Below are 22,517 nucleotides of genomic sequence, written 5' to 3'. Positions count from 1 at the left end.
CTTACTCATACCACTCTCCTCCTTGACATGAGAGCCTTGTTTCAGTGTCTTAACAATCTAAGTTTTGTACTTACTGTTTCTTCTTCACTAACTTCTTTCTTGGCTATCTCCTTTTCATTATTCAGCTTTCAGTCTTAAGTGCTACTTTCTTAGAAAGCCCTTCTTGAATCATTCTCTCTAACTAAGTCCCCTCTTTCTACCTTATCCTACTACTCTTATTCTTTATCTCAGCATTCTGTCCACTTATCAAAATAATTCCTCCCATTTTGACAGTTACTTGTTTACTGGCTATTTTTTTTCTGTCTCCTTCATGGTATTGTAAGTTCAGTGAGGGCAGAGACTATATTTATTTCATCCATTACTTGTATAACTAATACCTAGTACAAATCCTATACCTAAAAATTTATTTTGGAATAAATGAATATCACAGGTAAAGATGGACAATGTATTGAAAATGATTGACCCTTATGCAATCTTGCTTTCTGGAACTTCAGTACTAAAAGGTCAAAGTTTTAGTTAAGATTTTAATCATTTGTCAAAATGGATGGAATTCACTGTTATTTTTTTTAATATTGTTTAGTTATATTTGGACACAAATTCTTTATTTTACTTATTTTTTATGGGGTGCTGAGGATCAAACCTAGGGCGTCGAATGTGCTATACTACTTGTTGGGTAGAACTAATCAACCTACTGAAGGGAATTTAACATCCTAATCCTGGTACCCTAAAAGCTAGTAACACCACCCTTACCAGTTGTTGTCTAAACTAACACCTTGCCCAACTCCAACCTCCATCCCCATACACATTTCTAGCTGCTGAGGGAAGGGTTGGTGATGCCACAATTCAGAACCACTGAGGGAAGGGGGTTCTGCCAGCCACTCAGCAGTTTTAGAGTAGGCACTTTGGTTTTTCAGTCTGGGGAGGAGCTGAGTCTTAGTTCCTGAGGAAAATTGAATACTGTGGTAATCAATATAAATTGGAGGGAAGGAAAAAAAATCCTTTCAAATTAATTTTGTTATTTTTGTTTCTCATACTGGGTTTTGAAGGAGATGATAGTGGGGAGAAAAAGTAACATGTTGCTTATGCGATGTTACAGAGAAACCAATTGATTGTTGATATTTACATTTCTGGATGGATTACTACAGCCTTTTATCAAAGTGCTAAATATGTTATTTCTGTCACAGCTAGTTTCTCTTAACTCTACTTACATTCTTGCCCTAAAATATTTATCTCACTGCTTTGCCTTTTATCTAATCCTACATCCTCATTCTCCTCAGTATGTTTTGTTGACCCCATTGGCATAGTGTTGCTATTGCTGGGCATAACAAAAGGGGAGGAATAAAGCAAAAACTACTGTGTGGGGTTTCCTTCTCACCTTGGGTGCATAAAAAGAAGATATTCATAAAATATATGTTGATCATTATGTGTCTTACTTTGACTTACGAAGTTACCAAGTTTATTCCTTACGTATTATGCCTTAGAGCATTGGTATAGAAGAAATTTGTGTCACTTTCAGGAATGCTTGTGTTATGAGAACACAGCTGTAAACTTTTATAGTAGCTAGAAAGCAGCAGAAATACTTCCAAAGCCTTCATTGAAGGGGAACTTAACCTTCTAACATATACCAAAGGTTTTCAGTCATGTATCTTCCTGAAGATGAAGAGATTTGACATCTTGCTTCAGTGATATATTCAGATAAGTCCTTTGTCCCCAAACAAGTGAATTCTTAGGGTTAATTTCTCCAGAAATGGCATAATACTCAATCTCAGGGCAAATTCAATTCTAGCTCAGTTCAATTCCAGTGCTACTTCAGAACTGAAACTTTGTCCATCTTTTTTGAGCCACATAAGTTATTAATTCAAAAACAAAATCACCTTTTACTCTTAAGCATTCTGTGTCACTATCTCATCCAACTAAAATATACTTTACTGTCTAGATTGAACCAACTTCTCAAGATTATTACATTAGCTTGTGGTTCAGTTGAACTTCTTAGCAGGACTCTAGAACTTGAAAGTCTAACACTGGGTTGGTAACAAGGTTAGATCTTGGGTGTGAGGATTAAGTGTCATTAACTGAATCTATTTATCTCATAACATCAAATGTTCTAGTATACTAAAATCCCTTGTTTCCCTTTCCTTCCTTCCCTTTCTTCCCAAATCAGGTTGTACATCTTGCACAATGTTAGGAAAGTGCTCAATTTGTGGATTCCAAAAAGGGATTCTATGAATGGGCACAGTGGCAGGGGCCTGTAATCCCAGTTATGTGGGATGCAGAGCCAGGAGCATTGCACGTTTGAGGCCAGCCTGGGCAATGCAGGGGACACCATGTCAAACATACATCACAAACACACACACAATTTTTTCCTTAGAAAATAGGGAGGAAAGAAGGGCAGTATAATTAGCTGTAGCTACCTTTATCTTTTTTAAGCTTTGGAACTCCAGTGGGAATTAGTCACATACTCTGTGGTTTTGCTATTATTTTTGAAATAAAAAAAAAAAAAACAGAGGGAGGAGTGAATACAGATGTAGGAGTAGATACATAGCTAATGTTACTGGATGTTAATAACTTCTCTCATGGGGTTACTTAACTCTGTTAGAATATTCTAGTGAAGATTTAGATTTGTTGCTCCTCTTAAGTACTACAGAAAAATAATCTTCATATTCTCTTATAATGACAAATTTGAGTTGTAAGAAGATAAGCAATATGTTTTCAAGTTTCAGTTCCATTTCTGGTTATTCCAGTTATTCCACTTGCTTTGGTTTCACAACACAAGAATATTGAAGTGATGCAGTGATAAGACAACAGTAGGGCCTGTATCCAGGGCATAACTGACATCAAATTCCTGAATGGACTGAAAGTGATTCTAAATCAAAAAAGCACTTTCCCATATGGATAGTGGAATCTCTTAATTCAACCAAAGAATGGAAGTTTTATACATATTCTTCTGACCAGCTCATAAAAGCTGCAGAATTGCATGAGATCAGGGACACCTTGAAGACTAACTTGGAACTTTGTTGCACAATATCAGTCAAATTCTGAGCACCACAACTTGAGAACTGGAAATCTTGGAGAGAGTTTAAAGAGCCACAATGATTATTAATAACCTTGACAAGAGGTAGAACTAGGCAGATAATTACAGGATGAACTTAATAGACAGAAATACAGAGTAATTTAAGGAAAGAGAAAAAGAAAACACTATAAATAAAAGTGAGAAGGCTTGAGTTTTGTGGAAAAATGTGGGAATTGGTAAATTCTAAGTAAAATATCAATTAGCCTACGATACAGTTGTTGAAAAAAAGTAGATGTAAAGATACTTGTATTTAAGAAAGAGGTCAGTTACTTTTGAATCATTTATAATTTTCTTTAACTTATTAAGAACTTATGCCAGACACTTCTCCGTGTTGAGATAAAAATAGGGAAAAAGACAAGATCTCTAACGTTAGCTCACTAACATGTGGCAAAAGACAGAGCTAGTTAACTTTAATAGCCTTTAATGTGTATTCTGTAGTCAATTTCCAATATAGTATATACCCTGAGCTCCATGTGATAGAGATCTTATTTTCACATTTTGGATTCCATTATGTGCCTAACACAGCACCTTGTAAGCAAACAACATGGATTATATGTCTTTTGGGACCTAAAAGAGCTAAAAATTTTAAAAGTAAACACTTGTCTGACCATTGGGTATGTCGATCGAAACCTTCAGGTTTTTCTTCAAAGCGTAACAAACACATATTTGCGAATCTATTACGTACAGAACCGTTTTCAAAACAACGCTTTGCGTACAAAAGGTATGGTGGAAAAGGATTCAAATTGTACATTGCGATAATTGGCGTGGATATCCCAACCCGTCGGACAGGTCTTTCTTGATTAGTTTTTCAGATGCAAGACAAAACGCTGAGATAGAAGTCACAGCGGTAGGTCGCATCGCCTAGGCTGGGGGCGCCGACGCCAGCTCGCGCATCCCGAGCTCCCTCTGGCAGCTTCAAGGGCGCGGCAGACCGGTTCCCACCCGCGGATTCCACCCACTTGGTGCTGGCGACTAGGCGACCCCCAGAGGAAGGGCTGGGCGCCGCAGACGCCCTTTGGAGACACCGTCCACCATCCTGGGTTCCTCCAGGACTGTCCCTGAACGATTGGGCGGGCACTCCAGAGAGTCCAGTTGGGCGCGATCAGGACAACAGCCGTGCATGGTACCCGGCCGCAACCACCCCGCCCACCTACAGCCCTGCCAAGGCCCAGAGACTTTGAGGCACCCTCTCCCCTTTGTCGAGGGATCTTCCGACCAAGCAGGCCGGACGCCGAGGCCTCGCGTTACCGAGCCTCCGTCCGCCCCGCCTCCTCGCCCTCCAGTCAGCCCCGCCCTCGCTCTCACCCCTCCCCCGCTCCCGCCTCGCTTCCCCGACAATCTCCTCGCGCTCCCGGGCCGGCACGCGCGCTGCGCCCGGCCGCCGCTGCCGCCGCCGCCACCGCCGCCGCCGAGCGTTCTCCGCTGCACCTAGTTTCCAGCTTCGGGCCGGAACCGGAAGTCTGGGGGGCGGGGCCCGGCGGAGGCCAGGAGACCGAAAACGCGGCCGAGCCCGGAGCCCGGAGCCGGAGCCAGAGCCTGGACCAGAACTTGGCCGCCGCCTGCGCTGCTGTCGCCACCGCCTCCCGCCGACCCTTCCCTGCGCCGCTGCCTCCTCGGCCGCCACAGTCGCGAGCTCGGTTGCCAGTGGTCCGCGGACTTTGGGTGTCCGGGTTGAAGGTCGGTCCGGACGTCGGACCCAGCTCGGTTCCCGGACTGTCCGGGCGGCAGTGGACGCCGCCGCCGCCGCCGCCTCCTCTTCGCCTCAGCCTGGCGTTTTGTTCCGAGAGACTCGAGAGGCGAGCGGAGCTGACAGTGATTTTGACAGTGATTTAAACCCGCTTTTGTTGTTGTTGGCTTTTCGTTGTTTGGTTTTGTGTGTTGTGCGTGTGTGTGGCGGTTTTTCCCCGTGGTGCATTTTTTTTTTTATTGTTGTGCTTTTTTTTCCCTCTTTCTCTCTCTTTTTTTTTTTTTTAAGAACCCCGTGAACGTTTTTTTTACCCCCATCCTCGGGGGCTTCCGAATATGTTTTATGACGGTTGATTTTACACCAGGAGGTTTGTCTCCGAGGAAGACGCAGAAAACTGGATATCTAGCGAGAACTTCCTTCGGATTCCCCGGCGCCTCGGGAAAATGGGAGCTGCTGCAAAGTTGGCGTTTGCCGTCTTTCTTATCTCTTGTTCTTCAGGTAGGTGCAGGGAGCCCGGCGGGGCTGCTACTGCGGCCGCGGCTGCCGCTGCTGGTGGCCGCGGTTGTTGTTGGGTCGGTGAGCTCCAGTGGAGCCTGGGGAGGTTTCCCCACACCCTGAGCCCGTCTGCTGCTACCACCACCCCCTGGTCTGATTGTGATCTGGAAAACTCCATGAATTTTTCTTGTTTTGAGTTAGGTTGACGAACTGATAAGAGTGAGTGCTGTGTTGTTGTGGAAGTGAGAAAGTCATGGTTTGTGGCCATAACACTGGATGACAGCGCTGGTGGGGTTGCTGTTAAGCCACAAATACCACAAGTGACAATTTATGCAAAGGTTGAGACCCAAAAGGGGTATTCTGAAATGTCATTTAGTGTAAGCTCCTCCAAAACAAGGTGTTGTTTTTTTTTTTCTTTCTTTTATGAATGTCATTTTCTAGTCTTCTAATTAGTGCTTCTCCGGTGAACATTACGACATAAATCAAGTCAGTTGATATTTAATTTTGACCGTGAGAAACAATGAATCCTATCAGCAATTCATTTGTCTCTTCTCACGTTTTCTTCAACTTCATTGTCCAGCAGTGTTAAAAATAGTTGTTGTTGTTGGAGTATTAACTATAACTCAGTGCAGGAGAGGTATGCCGCTGTCTGTTGGTAATGTGCTGGCTTTCAACCATCATTTATTTGTGTGCTCTTTTCAGGCATAGATTTTGCTTACCTACGGAATACTTATTTTAAACGCTTTGTTTGGAAGCATTGTTTTCGGTTAAGAGCAGCCCATGTGAAATTGTTCGTACTGTTAAATATGCTGTGCTCATGAGATATATTTTATTTAGCCTAAGGTTGGTAAGAGTGATCTGGCCATTTTATATTTGAAATTTTGATTTTGTGAGGACGTTCTGTGTTGCAACCAGTGGTTGGAAAAACTAGTCTTTTGTATTTGAAATTCTGTAAATGAATACAATATTTAGCAGCAAGGTGTGCAAATGTACATAACAGGAGAATTAATTGCATAGATGAAATAGTTTAAAAATCATAATGGATCTACTTATCCTAAGTATTCACTATCCAGTTACTAGGTTGTGAGAATTATAGGGGGAAGAACGAATTGACAGGTTTCATGGTCATGTCTTTATCTCGTTTGCCACAGGGAAATTAGAGGGTGGTAGTCTTTTCTTTGTGTACCTCTGTGGTGTGTGTGTGTGTGTGTGTGTGTGTGTGTGTTTGTGTGCCCCTCTTCCCCACCCCCCTTTTAATAGAATCTTTTGTAATGTATAGAATTTTGCTGAATGGTACATTTCCTTGTGGTTAATAAATGGATAAAGTCTAGTCTTATGTCTGTAGTGGTATTGATCAGTTCCGGGTGGGCTGAATGTGTTGTGAAATGGCGATCATTGCCAGAGATTAACCAAAAGAATCATGTCTGTTTAAATGGAAGAAGAAACATGCTTAAGGCAAGCTGACAGTTCTTTTTGTGCATGGTTTAGGGAGGAAGCTAAACAATGGTGTGTCTGAAATGAATGAAGGCCTTGATAACATTAAACATCTTGCTTTTGTGAAATGACTTAACCATGTAGTTTTTATCTTTCCTGTAGTACTCTTTCTCCTCTGTCCCTATTATGTTCTGAATGGTGAACTCTTCTATTCAAATCCCTTTTTCTGATCTCCTGCCCTTGAGAAGGAGGGGCATCATGGCCACTGACCAAAGAATCCTGGACATTATTCCCTCCCAAACCCACCTGAGTCACATTAATTGGTGAAGGATGTTATTCTTGAGTGGTCTTAAGGTATTACTTCTAGAAAAGCAGGCTGTTGCTATAGATCTTACAGCTTCCTCTGGTTTGGGAGTAAAAAGAATTGAACATTAGTTTCTTAGAGGATAATTTTTCACTGGGCCAGAGGTTAATATTGAAAATTTTGATATAAAGTATTTTGTTGCTATGCAGCATAGAGATAGTTCATTTACATTAAATTAATATTGAGTATTGTTGCATAGATTGTTTTTTTTAAATGAACATTTGTAGTTGAATTAAAATATGTGGTCCTATTGAATATAATTGAAGTAATCTTAAAAGCCTCAATCCATATTTACATGAAGGTTTTTAGTACTTAAAACGTCTGATTTTTAAAAAGGGCTTTGTTATGAATCAAATATACTTTAAAAAAGGATTATTGTGTTTCTCCTGCTAATTGATTTTTCTGTGTAATGTGTAATCTGGCATGCTGGAAGTATCAGAGTGGTTGTTTTTTATGAGAATTAAGAAATTTATCAAGTTGTCAGATTCTTTTTTTTTTTCCTTTGATATCTCACTTAAAAAATTTTAAGTGGGAAACAATAGTAAAGAACAGTCCTTCTAAGTGTTCAGAATGGAAATGTTTTCTTTAGTATTTTGTGGACTTTGATTTTTCAGTTTCTCATTCCATAGTTTGTATTCTGGAGACTGATTATGCAAGATATAGCCAAGTGTATAATTTCCTCCTATCTCTCATTCCAGGGGAAACATTTTGAGTTTTACCCTCATCCTGGAATGCTTTCAGATTCCCTTTGATTTTGAATTTTTTCATTCCTCTTATCTCTTTTGGTTTCAAAATACAAATCTGCTTCTCAATTTTTTCCTTTTTAAAGCTTCATGGTTAGTTTGTATCTTTTCTTATAATTTGTTAAAATATGAGGATGAATTTAATACTTGTCCCAGAACTTAGGTTTATTCTACCTAGAATAATGAAGCTTTTGTGGTATTTGAGCTACATTACATTTTGTAAGAATTCCTTTGGATTCTGTGGAAGCTGGAAAGTGTGGTCAATATATTTGATGAATAAATGAAAGTATGGTAATTATGTTACATTTTCTTCAGTTCAGCTAGGATATCTTTGTGTGTGTGTGTGTGTGTGTGTGTGTGTATGTATGTATGCGTATATGCTTGTGTGCCCTCGCTAGTGTGTGTGTGATTGGAGGGAGAGTTGGCACTGCAGAGAATCTTCTGAGATTCTTGTTAACTTTGGCTAACAAGTGTAGATATTAAATACGTTGTTTTCTAAGAGGGAGGATCTCTTAAACGTTGTCTGTGATCAAGTATAACCTGTTGAAACATTCAGACTAGGAAAAAACCCCGACACACCCCCCATTTTATTTAGATTTTTTTTTCTATTTATGAGGTACATCAGTAGTTTTCAAGTTGGGGTGATTTTTTTCTCCCCTCTACCCCAGGGTACATTTGGAGATATTTTTGATTGTCACAGCTTGGAGTGTATGTGCTACTGGCATCTAGTGGGTGGAGGGCAGTGATGCTGCTAACCATCCTATAGGACTGTCTTCCATAACAAAGAATTATCTGACTCAGTGTTGAGATTGAAGACCTGTTCTAAACTCTCAATTTTTTTTTTTCTCTTTGCAGTACTGGGGATTGAACACAGGGGCGTTTTACTACTGAGTTACATCCCCTGTCTTTTTTATTTTGAGAAGGATCTTGCTAAGTTGCTCAGGCTGGTCTCAGATTTGCAGTGCTGCTACATCATTCTGGAATTACAGGTGTGCACTGTGCTCAGTTTAAACACTTAATTTTTAAAAGCTTAGTATAGAAGTAAAAGTGCTGTGCTTCTTACTCCCCACAAAGTCAGTTATCTAAATTTTATCAGTATTTGGAATTGGTGATCTCCAGTTGACCTTGTATTTAAAGTTTTTATCTTTTCATTATCTTTTCAAATTAAAATATGATTAAATTATGGAAATAGGCTATATGTATAGGTTATATATATTATTGCATCCCATTAAATTTTAATAAAAATATTTTGCTGACTTTTATCAGTAAACTTACAGTGGTCTATTTTGATAGTGTTCATGAAAACTGCATATTCATGGATATGATGAACAATTAGTCAAGGTATCAATCCTAATTATATTGCTTTGGATCTGGGATTCTCTCTGCTATACCAATCATCTTTAAGGATATTGCCTTTTATCTTTTTGAGATCACTGGGCTGCATGGCTATGAGGGTATGTGTGTACATGTGTCTGTACGTATTTAACATGGTGCCTAAAAGTTTTGTATGAATGGAAGAAATATGTTCACCATCACATGTGCCTTGAATAGCTTCAAGGTATAAATTCACCCTTTAAAAAGGATTTCTTTTGTCTAACTATAATTTCAAGAAACTTTCAAGTGAATTCTTAATTATATAATTTTCTTGAAAATCATTAGTTGGGTTTTGGTTACCATTAGACTTATTTAGGATACACTAAATGCTATTCTATGATCTCTTGCCGACCCTTGCCCTTTTTAAGATTAAATGTTGATCAAAATTAATAAATGCATACCTTATTTTGAACTCTGGATTTATTAAAGTTAACTCAGCCAGCCAGGATGAGAATTATAGTGAAATTTGAGATAGATTGATTAGATTTGATTATATGTTTGTTTATTTTAGTGACGGGGTCTGCCTATGTTGCACAGGTTGGCCTTGAACTTAACCATCTTTCTGCCTTAGCCTCTCAAGTGTTTGGAATTATAGGCATGTGCTACCATGCCTGAATTTATAGTGAAACTCTTTTAGTAGTGCTATACCATTCAGAGGAGAAGTCTGAAGTCACTTCCACAAAAAGTATGCAGATCAGCCTTATATTGTCTCTTTAACATCTCTTCATGGCCCTCTGGTATGGTACTACTGATATTTTCACCTTTGGATCCACCAGAGTCTGTTCCAAAGAAATGAAGACTAATTAAACCAAATGAGATTTTAATACTCACTAATTTGTTCTTTCAGAGTCTAAGACTTATTTTTTTTTTTCATTTTTCTTTTATAAGTACTATTACTTCTCATCTTTGATATCAGATTTGTCTTTTCATGCTTTCTTATGTTGCCGCTTGTCACAGTGTTCCTCAGATCATAGAGGAAGTTGGCAACCTTTAACACTGGGGTTACTGGTATACCTTCACTATTTTTGTTATAAAACTCATCATTTCCTTCTGTTATAGTTCCTTTTTCATATTCTTCCCTTTGTCTACTCCCCTGCCTCCTTTTCCTTCTGTACTTTCCTATACTGTAGGCTGTTTACTTGTGGAACCTATGCTAAGTATTCACCATGCCTTAATACGCCTCACTCATTATTTTCAATGAAAGCAGATTGAATTTAGAATGTTTGAGATTGACCAGATAGTTTTTTTCCTCTGGTTTCTGAACTACTGTACACACATTTGGGAGTAGTGTTATCTCTTGTAATCAAATAGCTTGAACTTTAGATTGCTCTTATTTTCCTTTTCATATTCAGGTTTTTCTTAACTTTTTGCTGCTGTCATATAGTCTCTTACTAATTCATCATCTCTGTTCATGCCAAAATTTGACCATACCTGAAAGTGTATTTCTTGCCACTGATGGGCCCACATTAGCTTTTCTTTGTGGTACATTTAATTCTGTTAAGTTATGACAGCCATGTCTAGACAGAACATTGATTTTAAATTAACTATTGAACATGAAAGTTCCAGGAATAGTGTATAGAGGAAGAAGGCAGGAAAACTGTTTTAGATAGTAGTTGATTTTCCATCATTCTCCAACTAGATTTCAGTTAGTCATTTTCATATACCCAATACATCTAGTGGTCAGGTTTTTTAAAATAAAAGTATTTAAAGGAAATATGTTGATCCTGAGGTTGAATTTTTAGAACTTTTAGAATGGTAGACCTAAGGGGGGAAATTTGGAGTTTCTTACGGATAGTACACAACATTGTTGGTTGTAGTGTTGGTTGACTTGGGTTCTTGTGCCAGTACTACCACTGTCTAGCTCATCTGTCATTTTCTCTTACCTGAATCATTATTGGTCTTTTAGCTAAGTCCAGTTAGTTCCCTGTCACTACTTTTCTTTCCAGTTCATCCAGATAGCTGCCAGAGTGGCCTCATTAAAAAATAAATCTGACATCACTTTTGCTTAAAACCTTTCACGTTGAGTCACCTTTATAGAATCTAAAGTATTAGCATGGTACACAGGGTCCTTTGATTTTTGGTTCTTGCCTATTTTCTCGAATCTCTTTGTATAGTAGTTAAGGGTATAGGCACTGACATTAGATTTCCTTGGTTTAAATTTTTACTTCACAGCTTAACCTTGGCCAAACTCACTTTAAATTCATGTGCCTCAGTTTCCTCATCTACAAAATGGGAATATTAACAGTGCCTGCCTAAGAGATTGGTTTGAGATTAAATGGCACATAAATGCTAAATATTTTGCTATTGCTTCTCTTTAGTGTGGATTCAATCAATACTTCATTCATACATATTTGAATTACAATTTTCTGGATGTCATCTTGTGTATCAGTAGGGTATCTTTGTACATGTTGTTTCTTCCTCCTTTACCTAGCTAACTCCTGTTGTTTTAAAAGACTAAGTATCACCTCTTTAGAATTACTCTCTATCACCCAACCTAGATTCAGTTAGTTGTTTTGTGTTCATCTAACATCTTGTAAGTCACCTTGATTTCAATAATTATTGCAAATGTTTACTTGCCTGCTTTTACTTTACACTAGTGCAGATGTTTACTTTCCTGTTTGCACTCTTGAAAACATCTTCTCTTACTCTACAGACTCATTCCTATAACCTGGTACACAGTAGGCACTCAGCAAATGTTTATAGAATGAATGAAATGAAATTATTTCACTTTTCTGGGCGAGAGATTTCCTCTTATGTTAAGAGATGAACTTGGATTAGATGACTTGAATTAGATGATCTCTGATTTTTTTCCTACTTTAAAAGATATAAGATTCTATAATTTTAGGATTAGTGTTCAGTAACGACATTTTGTTAAGAAAAATTATTTTGCTGGTAGTTGTTTTGATATCCTTAAGTTCTGATCATTTTTAAAGATGCTTTATTTTTTATCCTTAGACTAAATCTTTTAATATAATTTGAAATTTTATACTTAGAAGATATCTTAGATATCTTCAAGTTTCAGTAGCTTTCTTGCTTTTTTGGCCATAATCCACAATAAGAATTATACATTGTGTCATGATTTAGTTCTCATGTAATTGTGTATGTGGTGTGTGTGTGTGTGTGTGTGTGTGTGTGTATGTGTATGTAGCAGAACAAAGTTTCATGAACTATATAATCTTAATGTGAGTAGGATACTTTTAAAAAATAATTTGATTTCATTTTTAAAATGTTGAATTTGACCCATCAATCAGTGACCAGCCAATGGATTGTAAACTTCTAAAACACACTGACCTAGCTCATCAACTTCTTATTCTAACCAGTACTTCAGAGAAGGAAATATGTTCAGTCAAAAATATATACACTGAACAAAACTGTGCACTGAAAAATATGGTCATTATTTAATCTGTAATGGAGAATGTGTGTCTAGGTGTTGGAATATAGGGAAAACTGGTCTCAAGGGACATTTTATTTCTGTTCTGGACTAGTTGCATAAATTAAAGTACATAGGAAGGTGTTGTAGATAATTTTGGGGAATTCAGACTTTTTTTTTCATTTAATAAAATTAGAGGAATTATATAGCCCAATACTAGAGAAAAATAGTATCTTTCCAGGAGTTTAGAAGAATATTCATCTTATATGAAGCAAAAAATACAAAATAGCATCAGGAGCACAAGAACAGTTGAGAGTAGACTTGACCATGGTTGGAAGGCAAGTTGGGATAGAGGAATTTTGACCTAATCTGAAGAAAAGATTTATGTAATAAAGAGATATTCATAATTGCTTAAAGAGGTGGGATATTCTTGGTCAAAGGGGTAAAAGCAGATGAAAGTAATTAAAACTTAGAAAAGGTAGAAGTGATATAGATCCTGATGGATGTTCAAATATATGATGTGGGATATAGGACAGAAGAGCAACTTGAATATTAATGTAGATGGAGGTAGTACTAAATAAAATTGGTAAAGAAGTTATAAGCCAGAAAAAAATAGAGCTTTCATAACTGAATAAATACACAGATAGACATGGATTTAGTGATAACTATGAATGAAAACATGCACACAGATTTGGAAAAATGAAAGCGCACATAAAAAACTGGAGAGCCTGTGATATTCTCTTATGTGGTGAACACTGTTTGATGAATATGTCTTTATTGTGATACCTACTTAAAGAATTCTGAGTTTTAATGGCTCAATATGTTGTTTGTGCTTAAATAATCAGATTCTAGTAATTACAGTAATGAGTCTTAACTGGTCATCTAGATTATGTTTAAATAATGGTCAAATTCAAGTAATTACAATAATGACTCGTTATCTAGATTTTTATATTTTATATATTTTTCTAAATCTATGTGAGGCATTTTCCTTACAATAAATTATACTGTGCTATAGAAATAGATTTAGATATTTTTCTGATCTTGGTATATGCTATTCATACCTGAAACCTAAACCTTTCATTGATCATTGTTTTGTACTTAATACAGACAGTTTTTCATTTTTTTTGGGGGGGGGGTCTGTTATCACACTGGGAATCAATTTATCCCCTAATGTTGCTGAAGTAACAATGTTAAGCAAGGAGATACTTACTAAATGTTAAGCAAGGAGATACTAAATTGGACTAGCTACACATTTGGGGGAGGGGCTGCCTTATGAAAGATTTTTAAATTAAGTCTTTACATATTGTCTTTACATCTAGTTATAAAGCTTGAAGGGAAGATTTTTCCTAGTTGTTATTATTGACTTTAAAATTTATATTTTATAGAAAGGCCATTATTAGGAAAAATCTGTTGTTCATATCTTTATGACTATATATTAAAAACCAAGCTTGTTCCAAGGCATTATTTCAAGAGGAAAGGGCATGGGCAAATTATGAGATCTTAGCAGGTTTCTAAAACTCTGAGATTAATTTTTTAGATGTGTAAACCAAGTTGTATTAAATAGAACACTATACCACATAACACAGTGGCAAATCTAGAGTAGCTCTCACATACATATGTTAATCATTAATCTGTCTTTGAGTCTAATTGAGAAGGATATAGTGTGTAAGACATTTAAAAGTATAAATTCAGTTTTTGGGAGATTTTTTTTTTTTTATTGTGGTACTGGAATTGAATCCAGGGATGTTCTACCACTGAGTAACATCCCCAAGTCTTTTATTTTATTTTATGTTGAAACAGGATTTCTCTAAATTGTCCAGGCTCACTTCAAAACTTATGATCTTACTGTCTCAGCCTCCCAGATTGCTGGGATTACAAGAATGTGTCACCATGTTTGGCTTTCTTGGGAGATATTTTAAAATTTGCAGGTATATTACTTATAAACTAATGTGAAATCATATTCTAACTAAAAATGATACAGACAAAATATCAGTATAGAGTGCTAGATAGATGCCAGGAAATAAACATTCAGATATCATGGTTCTTTACAAAGAGTTCTTTAAGGTCTCATTGTTCTCACTCATTAAAAAGAAACATTGGCATAAATCTGCATCTGTATTTGTCAGAATTAAAAAAAAATGATTATTTCATTTCAATTTTAGGTATTTTAAAACTTCTTTTTTGATGTAGAATTTTTTGTGTTTGAAAGATTCTCAGGTCTTTTTAAGGTACCAATAACTTAAGCTTTGAAAACACAATTAGTTGAATTTTAAAATCAGTATTTTGAGTGTGGTATAATATTTTGGAGTAAAATTTAATAAGAATCTTTCACTCAAATTCCTACTTTCCTAGTGACTCTTCTTTGACCTTTGACAACCATTAAGACCTCACTTATCCCCAAATTAAAGATGATAAAATAGGTGCTCATTCATTTAATAAATAAATTCTGGATGGTTTGCTAAGTGTTTGGGATTTGGTAGTGAACAAGACAGACACATTATGCCCTTATGGAGCTTATAGTCATGAAGTAAGCAGTCAAGAAGCAGTCAAGTGAACAACTAAATATAGAGGTCATATTTACTACTGTTGAAACTAGCAGGGTGCTGAGAGGATTGCTTTTTATTCACCTCACATCACACATCACAATCACTAATTGTTTACCTTCCTATTTATTATTTATCCTTTTCACGGCTAGAGTTTAGGTTCTAATAGTAGCTCCAACAGTGAAGCAGGATATGTGTTCATCGCAATATCCCCAGGACATAGCACAGTTTCTGGCACAAAATAGAAACTCAAGAAATATTTAACTGGCTGCCCAAAGAAGTAAATGCGGAGATCTGGAGAGAGAGGAACAAGATCATACAGGACTTTGATCTAATAGGGGAGGGGATTAGAATAAAAATGCAAAGAACCAGTGGTAAGCAAAGAATTTTAAGGAGGAACTAGATCTCTTTTGCAGCTATCTGAAAAATATATTGGGAGGGTATAGGAGTAAAGAGGTGAAGACTAGTTAGCAGTCTGTTGCATCAGTGTGAGCTAGACTCTCCAAGATCTCTCCTAGCATTGAACGTTTTCTGATTGTATTGTACAACTTGCTTACACTTATCAGTCTTCCTCTAGTATTATTTAGTTATCCGATGTTTTCTACTAGAAAAAAGTTTTTTTTTATGACATAAGAACTTTGAATATAGTGTCTCAAAAAAAGTAAAAAAAAAAGATAATAAAACTCGGACTTTTATCGAATTTTTGTAATAAATTTCTGTATTTATATTTTGTGCATCTGCTAATTTATATTCTTATTTAAGCATTCCCACTTCTAAAACTTTGGCTTTCCTCTTCTTCAAATACTTATTTTAAATGTTTTTATTTGTGTATTATAGTTATACACAATAGTAGGGTTCCGTTTGACATTCATAAATGCATATAACATAATTTGCTCCACTTAAATCCTTTGTACTATTTTTTCATAAGATCACTACCTCTTTATTGTTTGAAATATGTAATATACTGTATTTTGTACCTTAATTATTATGAATAGATCTTTTTCAGGTAATTAAGCTCTTACAATAAATTCTGAAACGTAAATAGTTAATACTTTGGGCTGTTAGTTTTACTTAGTGCTACAGCCTCTAATTGTAGGTAGTCAGTTTCAGTATTCTTATCTGGAAGGATATCAAGCTTCTACTCTTGTTTAGGGAAGTAATGCTTTGGGCAGGGATATTGGCTTTTATTATGGCACCAAGTTGAACAGCATCTTTGACTAGGAAATAATTGCATTATTACATAAAGGTGAAAGCAGAAGAGACATAAAATTTTACTGAATTTAAAAAATATAATGGTGGCTACCTTTTCATTTGATGTCTAACATTTGAAGTAGGAAAAACTAACTATATTTGAGTCACTTTGTGTAAAGAAGTATAGTTTCACACCCTGTAAATACTATAGGACATTCTGTTTCTTATTACCTTCAGTAAAGTAGTTCTAGGAAAACAAAAACAAAACAAAAAACCGGTGGTTAGGCTTTGTGTTACCCTCTAGTGGAGTTTGATACTATAGGATTAGTGGAAAATTTTAAAAAAAATTATTTTTGTTGATGAACTTTATTTTATTTATTTATATGTGGTGCTGGGAATCAAACCCAGTGCTTCACACATGCTAGGCAAGCCCTCTATAAGCTATTAAACCAAGCCCTAGTTAGTAGAATTTACTAATTATTTTTATAATAAACTTGAACTTGCACAAGTGTACTTTAAAATGATATGGGGAGAACTGAAAAGTTGAAAAGTATAAGAGAATGTTGATAAATAACCAATGAGGACAGACAGTTCCCAGATGGTAGTTTTATGCAAGATGGGCATAGTATTAGAAAAACAATTTGTTTAGCAGGTATTCAGAAACAGAATAAAATACCTTTTCTAAAAGACCAAGAAATAAAAAGAAGTTGAATAGAAACTAACAATACTTCTATTCTATATAAATATATGACAAATTTTATTTGGTAACCTTTTCCTATTTTCTTCTTTTGTTCTTTCTAGATATATAACTTGGTTTGGGTGTTAATTAGGAAATTAGGAGACTCTGACTACTGAGAGGGCCTAACAGCCTGTCAAGTACCATTTTCTCCAGTAACTACCTCTGATGATTTTTAAGAAGAATAAACTACTCAAGCTGATCCTTACTTCTGAAGTATGGAATAAAAGTAATAGGTTATTGTCAGAAGTGAATTAGTTGGACTATTTTTTTCTCTTTGGAGTCAGTGAAGCATAGTTGGGATCTTTTATCTTCAGGTCTTATCTTTTAGTATTGTATCCCAAGAATATTACTATACCAAGAATTATAATTTCTAACTACTCTAACAGCATGTATTTAGCAGCCCTAATTTAAGTATTTTCATAGTTAATAACTACCTTTATTTCCATGATCTCACTAAGCCAGAGAATAGAAGAATAGCTGACCCAATATATTATAGATTGTAGAATTTTCTGCTGTTGGAGCATGTGATTTACCAATAAGGGCTAGTTAACAGAAACAAAAACATTGGTACAAGTAGTCGTTTGTTGGCAAAAATGGCTGTCTAAAACAAACAGCCATAAGAATTTCCTTTGTCTTCAAATTCAGTGTAAGTCATCTATTTTGCATTCTTGGAATCATATATTAGAAAGAGCAGACATTTCTCGGGAAGAAACCTTGGGTGTTGGACCTTTCTCTACCATGGTGTGATTCTGTGTGAACTTGGGGAAATTCCATAACTGTGGACTTTTTACATTTCAGTGGAATTTATGTTGCTCACCTCATAAGATTACAATGAGGATTCAAGGTTACACACAAAAGCCCAAGCACACTCATATACATATATACATGAAACCTTTAAAACTTTGAAATGTTACACCAAATATTTTTAAGGAATACAACAATGTTTTCAAGGAGTAGAGAACAATAGGGAGAGTTCAGGGGAACTATGATAATACTTCTAATTCAGAATTTGTGATTATTAATGAGTAGAAATTCATCTTTAAGCTGTCGGTGAATACAGGTAATAATTCCATAGGCAATTGAATATAAAACATTAGAAGAGTATTTACTCCTTACAGTGACCTTAAAGACACTGCATACTATGGCCCAGGTCCAACCCCATTTGCCATATCTGTTGTCTGGTAGTTCCTACAAGAAATCAACTGCTTTTTATCTCTATGAGCTTTTTTCCACTTGCCTTTCATTGCTATTCATAAGAGAGACTATAGCTGACTTATTTATTGTAGTGTGCCCAGTATCTGGCAAATAGTAGATGCTTAACAAATATTTGTGAATGAATGTCGAATGCTTTCAAGTGCTTAGGACAGGAGTATGCAAACTTTTTTGTAAAGGACCAGATAGTAAATGTTTTAGGCAGTCTCTTTTGTAGTTATTTAACTCTGCCATTTTTAACACAGAATCAGTCATATGCAATATGTAAATTAATCAGTGTGACTGATTTTCATTAAAACTTTATTTGTGCATAGAGGAATTGGAGTTCATGTAATTTTTAAAATATTTACTTATTTTTAGTTGTAGATGGACACAATACCTTTATTTTTTTAATTTATTCATTTTTATGTGGCACTGAGGATCAAGCCCAGGGCCTTGCATGTGCTAGGTGAGCGCTCTACCACTGAGCCACAATCCCCGCCCCAAGTTCATGTAATTTTAATGTGTCACAAATATTCTTTTGATTTTTCTCTATTATTTAAAAATAAAAACCATTGTTCAGGGGCTGTGTAAAAAACAGGTCACAGAGTAGATTTGACCTGTTGGCTGTAGGTTGCATTTGTTGGTTGTATGGATGGCATTCCTCCCTCAATTTAGAAATATGTTTAAGAAACTTTCTTTGGAAACTAGTTAGCATTTTCTTATAAAATCATTAAAAATCGTTTCTTATAAAAACATTAAGTTCCTAGACTAATATGCAAACCTACTTAACCTTCTGTATTGTATTCCAGCAATCCTATAGACTTTACCATCAGGAATAATGCTATCTCTGAGGGAAAATGGGTTTAATAATCCTTCTTGGACCTTAATGAAGACTCTCCCCATTATTTTCAAAACTTTCTCTTTCCATGATCTCTCTTTTGCTTTCTGGGCTTTACATCTTAGGAAATACCCTGCTTCTGGGTGCTCCTGTAGGGTGGCATAGGAAGACTAAAAACACTTTGTGCATTTGATTAGAGAAGAAAAGATGGGAGGAGAAAATCAAGGAGAGAGAAGAGTGCAAGGTAGTTTTTTTTTTTTTTTTTCCAAACTAGAAGTCACAAACCACTAGAGGTCACGAAATCATTGTAGAGCGTCAATTTGACAAAAAAATAGAAACTATTAAAATGTATCACACATAGTAAGTGATAGTATTGTTTTGTGAATCTTCAGTTGTGTGTGATTATATATATACACACACACACACATATATATATGTATGTATGTATGTATGTAATGGATCTCAATGAAAAATTTATTTCTTACTGTAGTTTGTGGTCAGAAAAGTTTTATTAAAAGCCTTTGTTCTGGGGCTGGGATTGTGTCTCAGCAGTAGAGCGCTTGCTTAGCACGGGCGGGACCCGGGTTCCATCCTCAGCACCACATAAAAATAAAAGGCATTGTGTTGTGTAAATCTACACCTAAAATAAATAAATAAATATTTAAAAAAGCCTATGTTCTAAGGGTTTGGGATATTGATCTTGAGATTCGGGTTTTTTTTTTTTTTTTTAATTGTATGTGAGAGCCAAATGAAATATATAAAGGAAGCCTCTTGATTGCTTATTGCAGTGTATTTCTGGTACTGAGCTACTTTATGAGAGAAATTTACAGGAGAGAAAACAGAGTCATATAGCTAATACGCTTTATAACTGAGATTCAAACAGAGACTCATTTCATTTTAGAGTAGAGTATGTGCTTCATTCCTTATATCCTGGATGAAAGAAAGAAGGCATGTATGATTTTTTTTTTTTTTTAGACTGTGAATGATACTTTTAGGCATTTTTGTTTACATCTGAAACTCTGGGAATTCAGAATTAATATCCTTGCTTGTAAGCTTCTTACAGGCACCAGAAAAAGTTTTATCCTTGGGTTCCACATTGTTCTGTGCTTTGTCCAAATGAACCTTTATGAGCTGGCTGCCATCCAGCTTCATGAGATCCTCTTGCCCACAGTTTGATTTGAGAAGACCTAAGTTCTCAAGGATCGCATTGTACACAACTGGTCAGAGTGCAGCTTTTGGGATGCTTTTGCCTGTTTTTCAGATGGCTTTTTTTTTTTTTTTTGAATTGGCTTAGGCAGAATTATCTGAGCAATAGAGACCATGTGCTTCCCACTGAACTTTTTCTCCAATTCATGCACAAGCCGAACTTTGATATTATGAGAAGATTTCAGTTGAGGAACTGGAACAAATATTATGATAGCTTTTTGACCACCACCAAATTCAATTCCCTTGACTGTTGTGCTGTTGAACTCCCACAGCTGGGCTTTGAGGTCCAAGTTTATCTCCAGCTTTAAGAGCTCTTGTTGCCCATTGGGCTTCTGAGCTATGGGTTTCATAATTTTCATAACTATGTTTTGCAGGACAAAAAGTATCGAAGTTGGTGGCAGCTCACTAGATTTCTTGAAGGCATTGGCTTTAGTGATAGAGCTTTTGAAAAGGTGTGAATAAATGTTTAGTAATCTATATGAGTAATGACACATGATACTTTTAGGCATTTTTGTTTACATCTGAAACTCTGGGAATTCAGAAGTAATATCCTTGCTTGTAAGCTTCTTACAGGCACCAGAAAAAGTTTTATCCTTGGGTTCCACATTGTTCTGTGCTTTGTCCAAATGAATGTGTAAGAAGAGAGATTTTACTTTTAGTTTTTCTTCTCTCTGTACTTATACTCTTTGTTCCTTCATTTTTCATCAGCAGTTGGGCTCTTTACTCATACTAGAAATAGCAGGGAATTGAGGATGAGGTTTAGTGAGAAAGAGTAATATAATCATGGCGTTAACTGAGAGGGGAAACCCAAGTAGCAGGGACACCTGGTCACCAAGATGGGTTTGCTGTTCCCATGTGGCAATTTACAAGTGGGTGTAGGTAAAACAGGACTTACTGTTAAATTGTATAAGTAGAAGTCTTGGCTTTGGAGATGGGTAGCTTTGATATGCTAACTGAAAAAAAAATTTAAAGTTATATTAAGGGAAAAGTCTCTCTCAGGTAACTTGGTAGTCCAGACTCATTTACCCAGTTACCCATTTTAAATACTTAAAAATCATAATACTTGTCATTAAGACATTTCTGTCTCTGTTAAATATTGAGTGCAAATGTCGTGAAAACTAGTTCATGCCAATTCTGATCTCTACCTTGGTTTGTCATAGTTTTGGAAGAAGTAGATGGAAAGACTATTGTTCTTCACTAGAAAAGTAACAAAACCATATTTAATCTGGTTAGAGAATGGAAATATGACAGAATCCTATTAAATATAATTAATTGTTAATGCTGCTTATTGTTTTTTCTAAGCAGTGGCTGGCTATCTCTAAACCATTTATTGAATATGACAAGTTGGAGTGTAGTGAATTGACAACTGAAGCCACTCCAATGTATTTAGTAAGAAACTACACTTTTGCAGTTGGCCACACTATTGTGTTCAGGATGCAAATAATTTCTTATTAATATTATTTATATTTTTATAATATTTATTTGATTTAAATCTAGAACATCATCAGTTTAGTTGGTTTTCAGGGAAGAATACTGACATTTTCAGTTTCATAATTTAGTGGTATTGTTTATACTGAAGTTTTTAGGGAATCTTTTCAGAATATTATAGAATGAAATAGTATGTAATTTAGTAGTATATTCCCAAATGAGAGCACCTCAAAACCTTTTTTTCCCAAATCAGATAAAGCAGAATGGTTGTGTTAGGGAATAACTTGAAATTTCCAAATTATATCTTGTTTTATTTTCTCAGTATCCAAATACCAATGTTTCTGGAAAAATAGCTTTCATTTATTAATGCTTTATAGTTTTGTAAGTGATTTCATGTTTGTTCTTGTTTGATTCTATTTGAACCTATTTGAAATAGGTTCTATGTTGTTATTTTGCTTTAACTCATACTCTGAGATAATACATTTTGCCTGAAGTCACTAATAAATGGAGCTAGAACTAAAACCCTGACTTTTAAGTTCAGGGTTCTTTATGCTTACCAACTTTTAGAGAATACTCCACTGCCCTCTCTCACCCTTAGTCGGGGAAATGTTTGCAGTAATTTAGAGTGGTTGCTTTGCAGATAATCTTTTGTACCAGACTTTAAAAAATCCATGTTTAGAGCCCAGAGAGCTGGAAACAGCAATGCAGCAATAAAAAGTACCAAAGTGAACTTTAATTTTAGGACAGATATACTCTTGCTTGGCTAGCTTGATGGTGACTAAGAATCCACATGTGTTGATTGTTGCTTGAAGGAAATTTGTAGGTAAATCCTGTCCTTGAT

At 35.9% G+C, this 22,517-nt stretch overlaps 1 protein-coding gene and 1 pseudogene across 2 annotated transcripts in view; one reads left to right on the top strand and one right to left on the bottom strand.

Annotated features, from left to right (window-relative positions):
* Nucleotides 1-4,530: 4,530 nt before the first annotated feature.
* Acvr2a (activin A receptor type 2A) overlaps nt 4,531-22,517 on the top strand; it is a 79,136-nt gene continuing 61,149 nt past the window's right edge. Inside the window, exon 1 of one of the 2 annotated variants that reach the window (XM_027937962.3) lies at nt 4,531-5,255. In XM_027937962.3, the coding sequence (XP_027793763.1) occupies nt 5,201-5,255 (55 nt within the window). In that variant the 5' untranslated portion in view covers nt 4,531-5,200. The remainder of the gene's footprint in view (nt 5,256-22,517) is intronic. The other variant, XM_071619195.1, reaches the window with a different exon arrangement.
* On the bottom strand, nt 20,048-20,742 carry LOC114094731 (small ribosomal subunit protein eS7-like; annotated as a pseudogene).

Source organism: Marmota flaviventris, chromosome 11 (genome assembly GCF_047511675.1).
Source record: "Marmota flaviventris isolate mMarFla1 chromosome 11, mMarFla1.hap1, whole genome shotgun sequence".
Classification (NCBI taxonomy): Eukaryota; Metazoa; Chordata; class Mammalia; order Rodentia; family Sciuridae; genus Marmota; species Marmota flaviventris.
The sequence above is the reverse complement of the archived record's forward strand: the minus strand, read 5'-3'. Positions and strand labels throughout refer to the sequence as shown.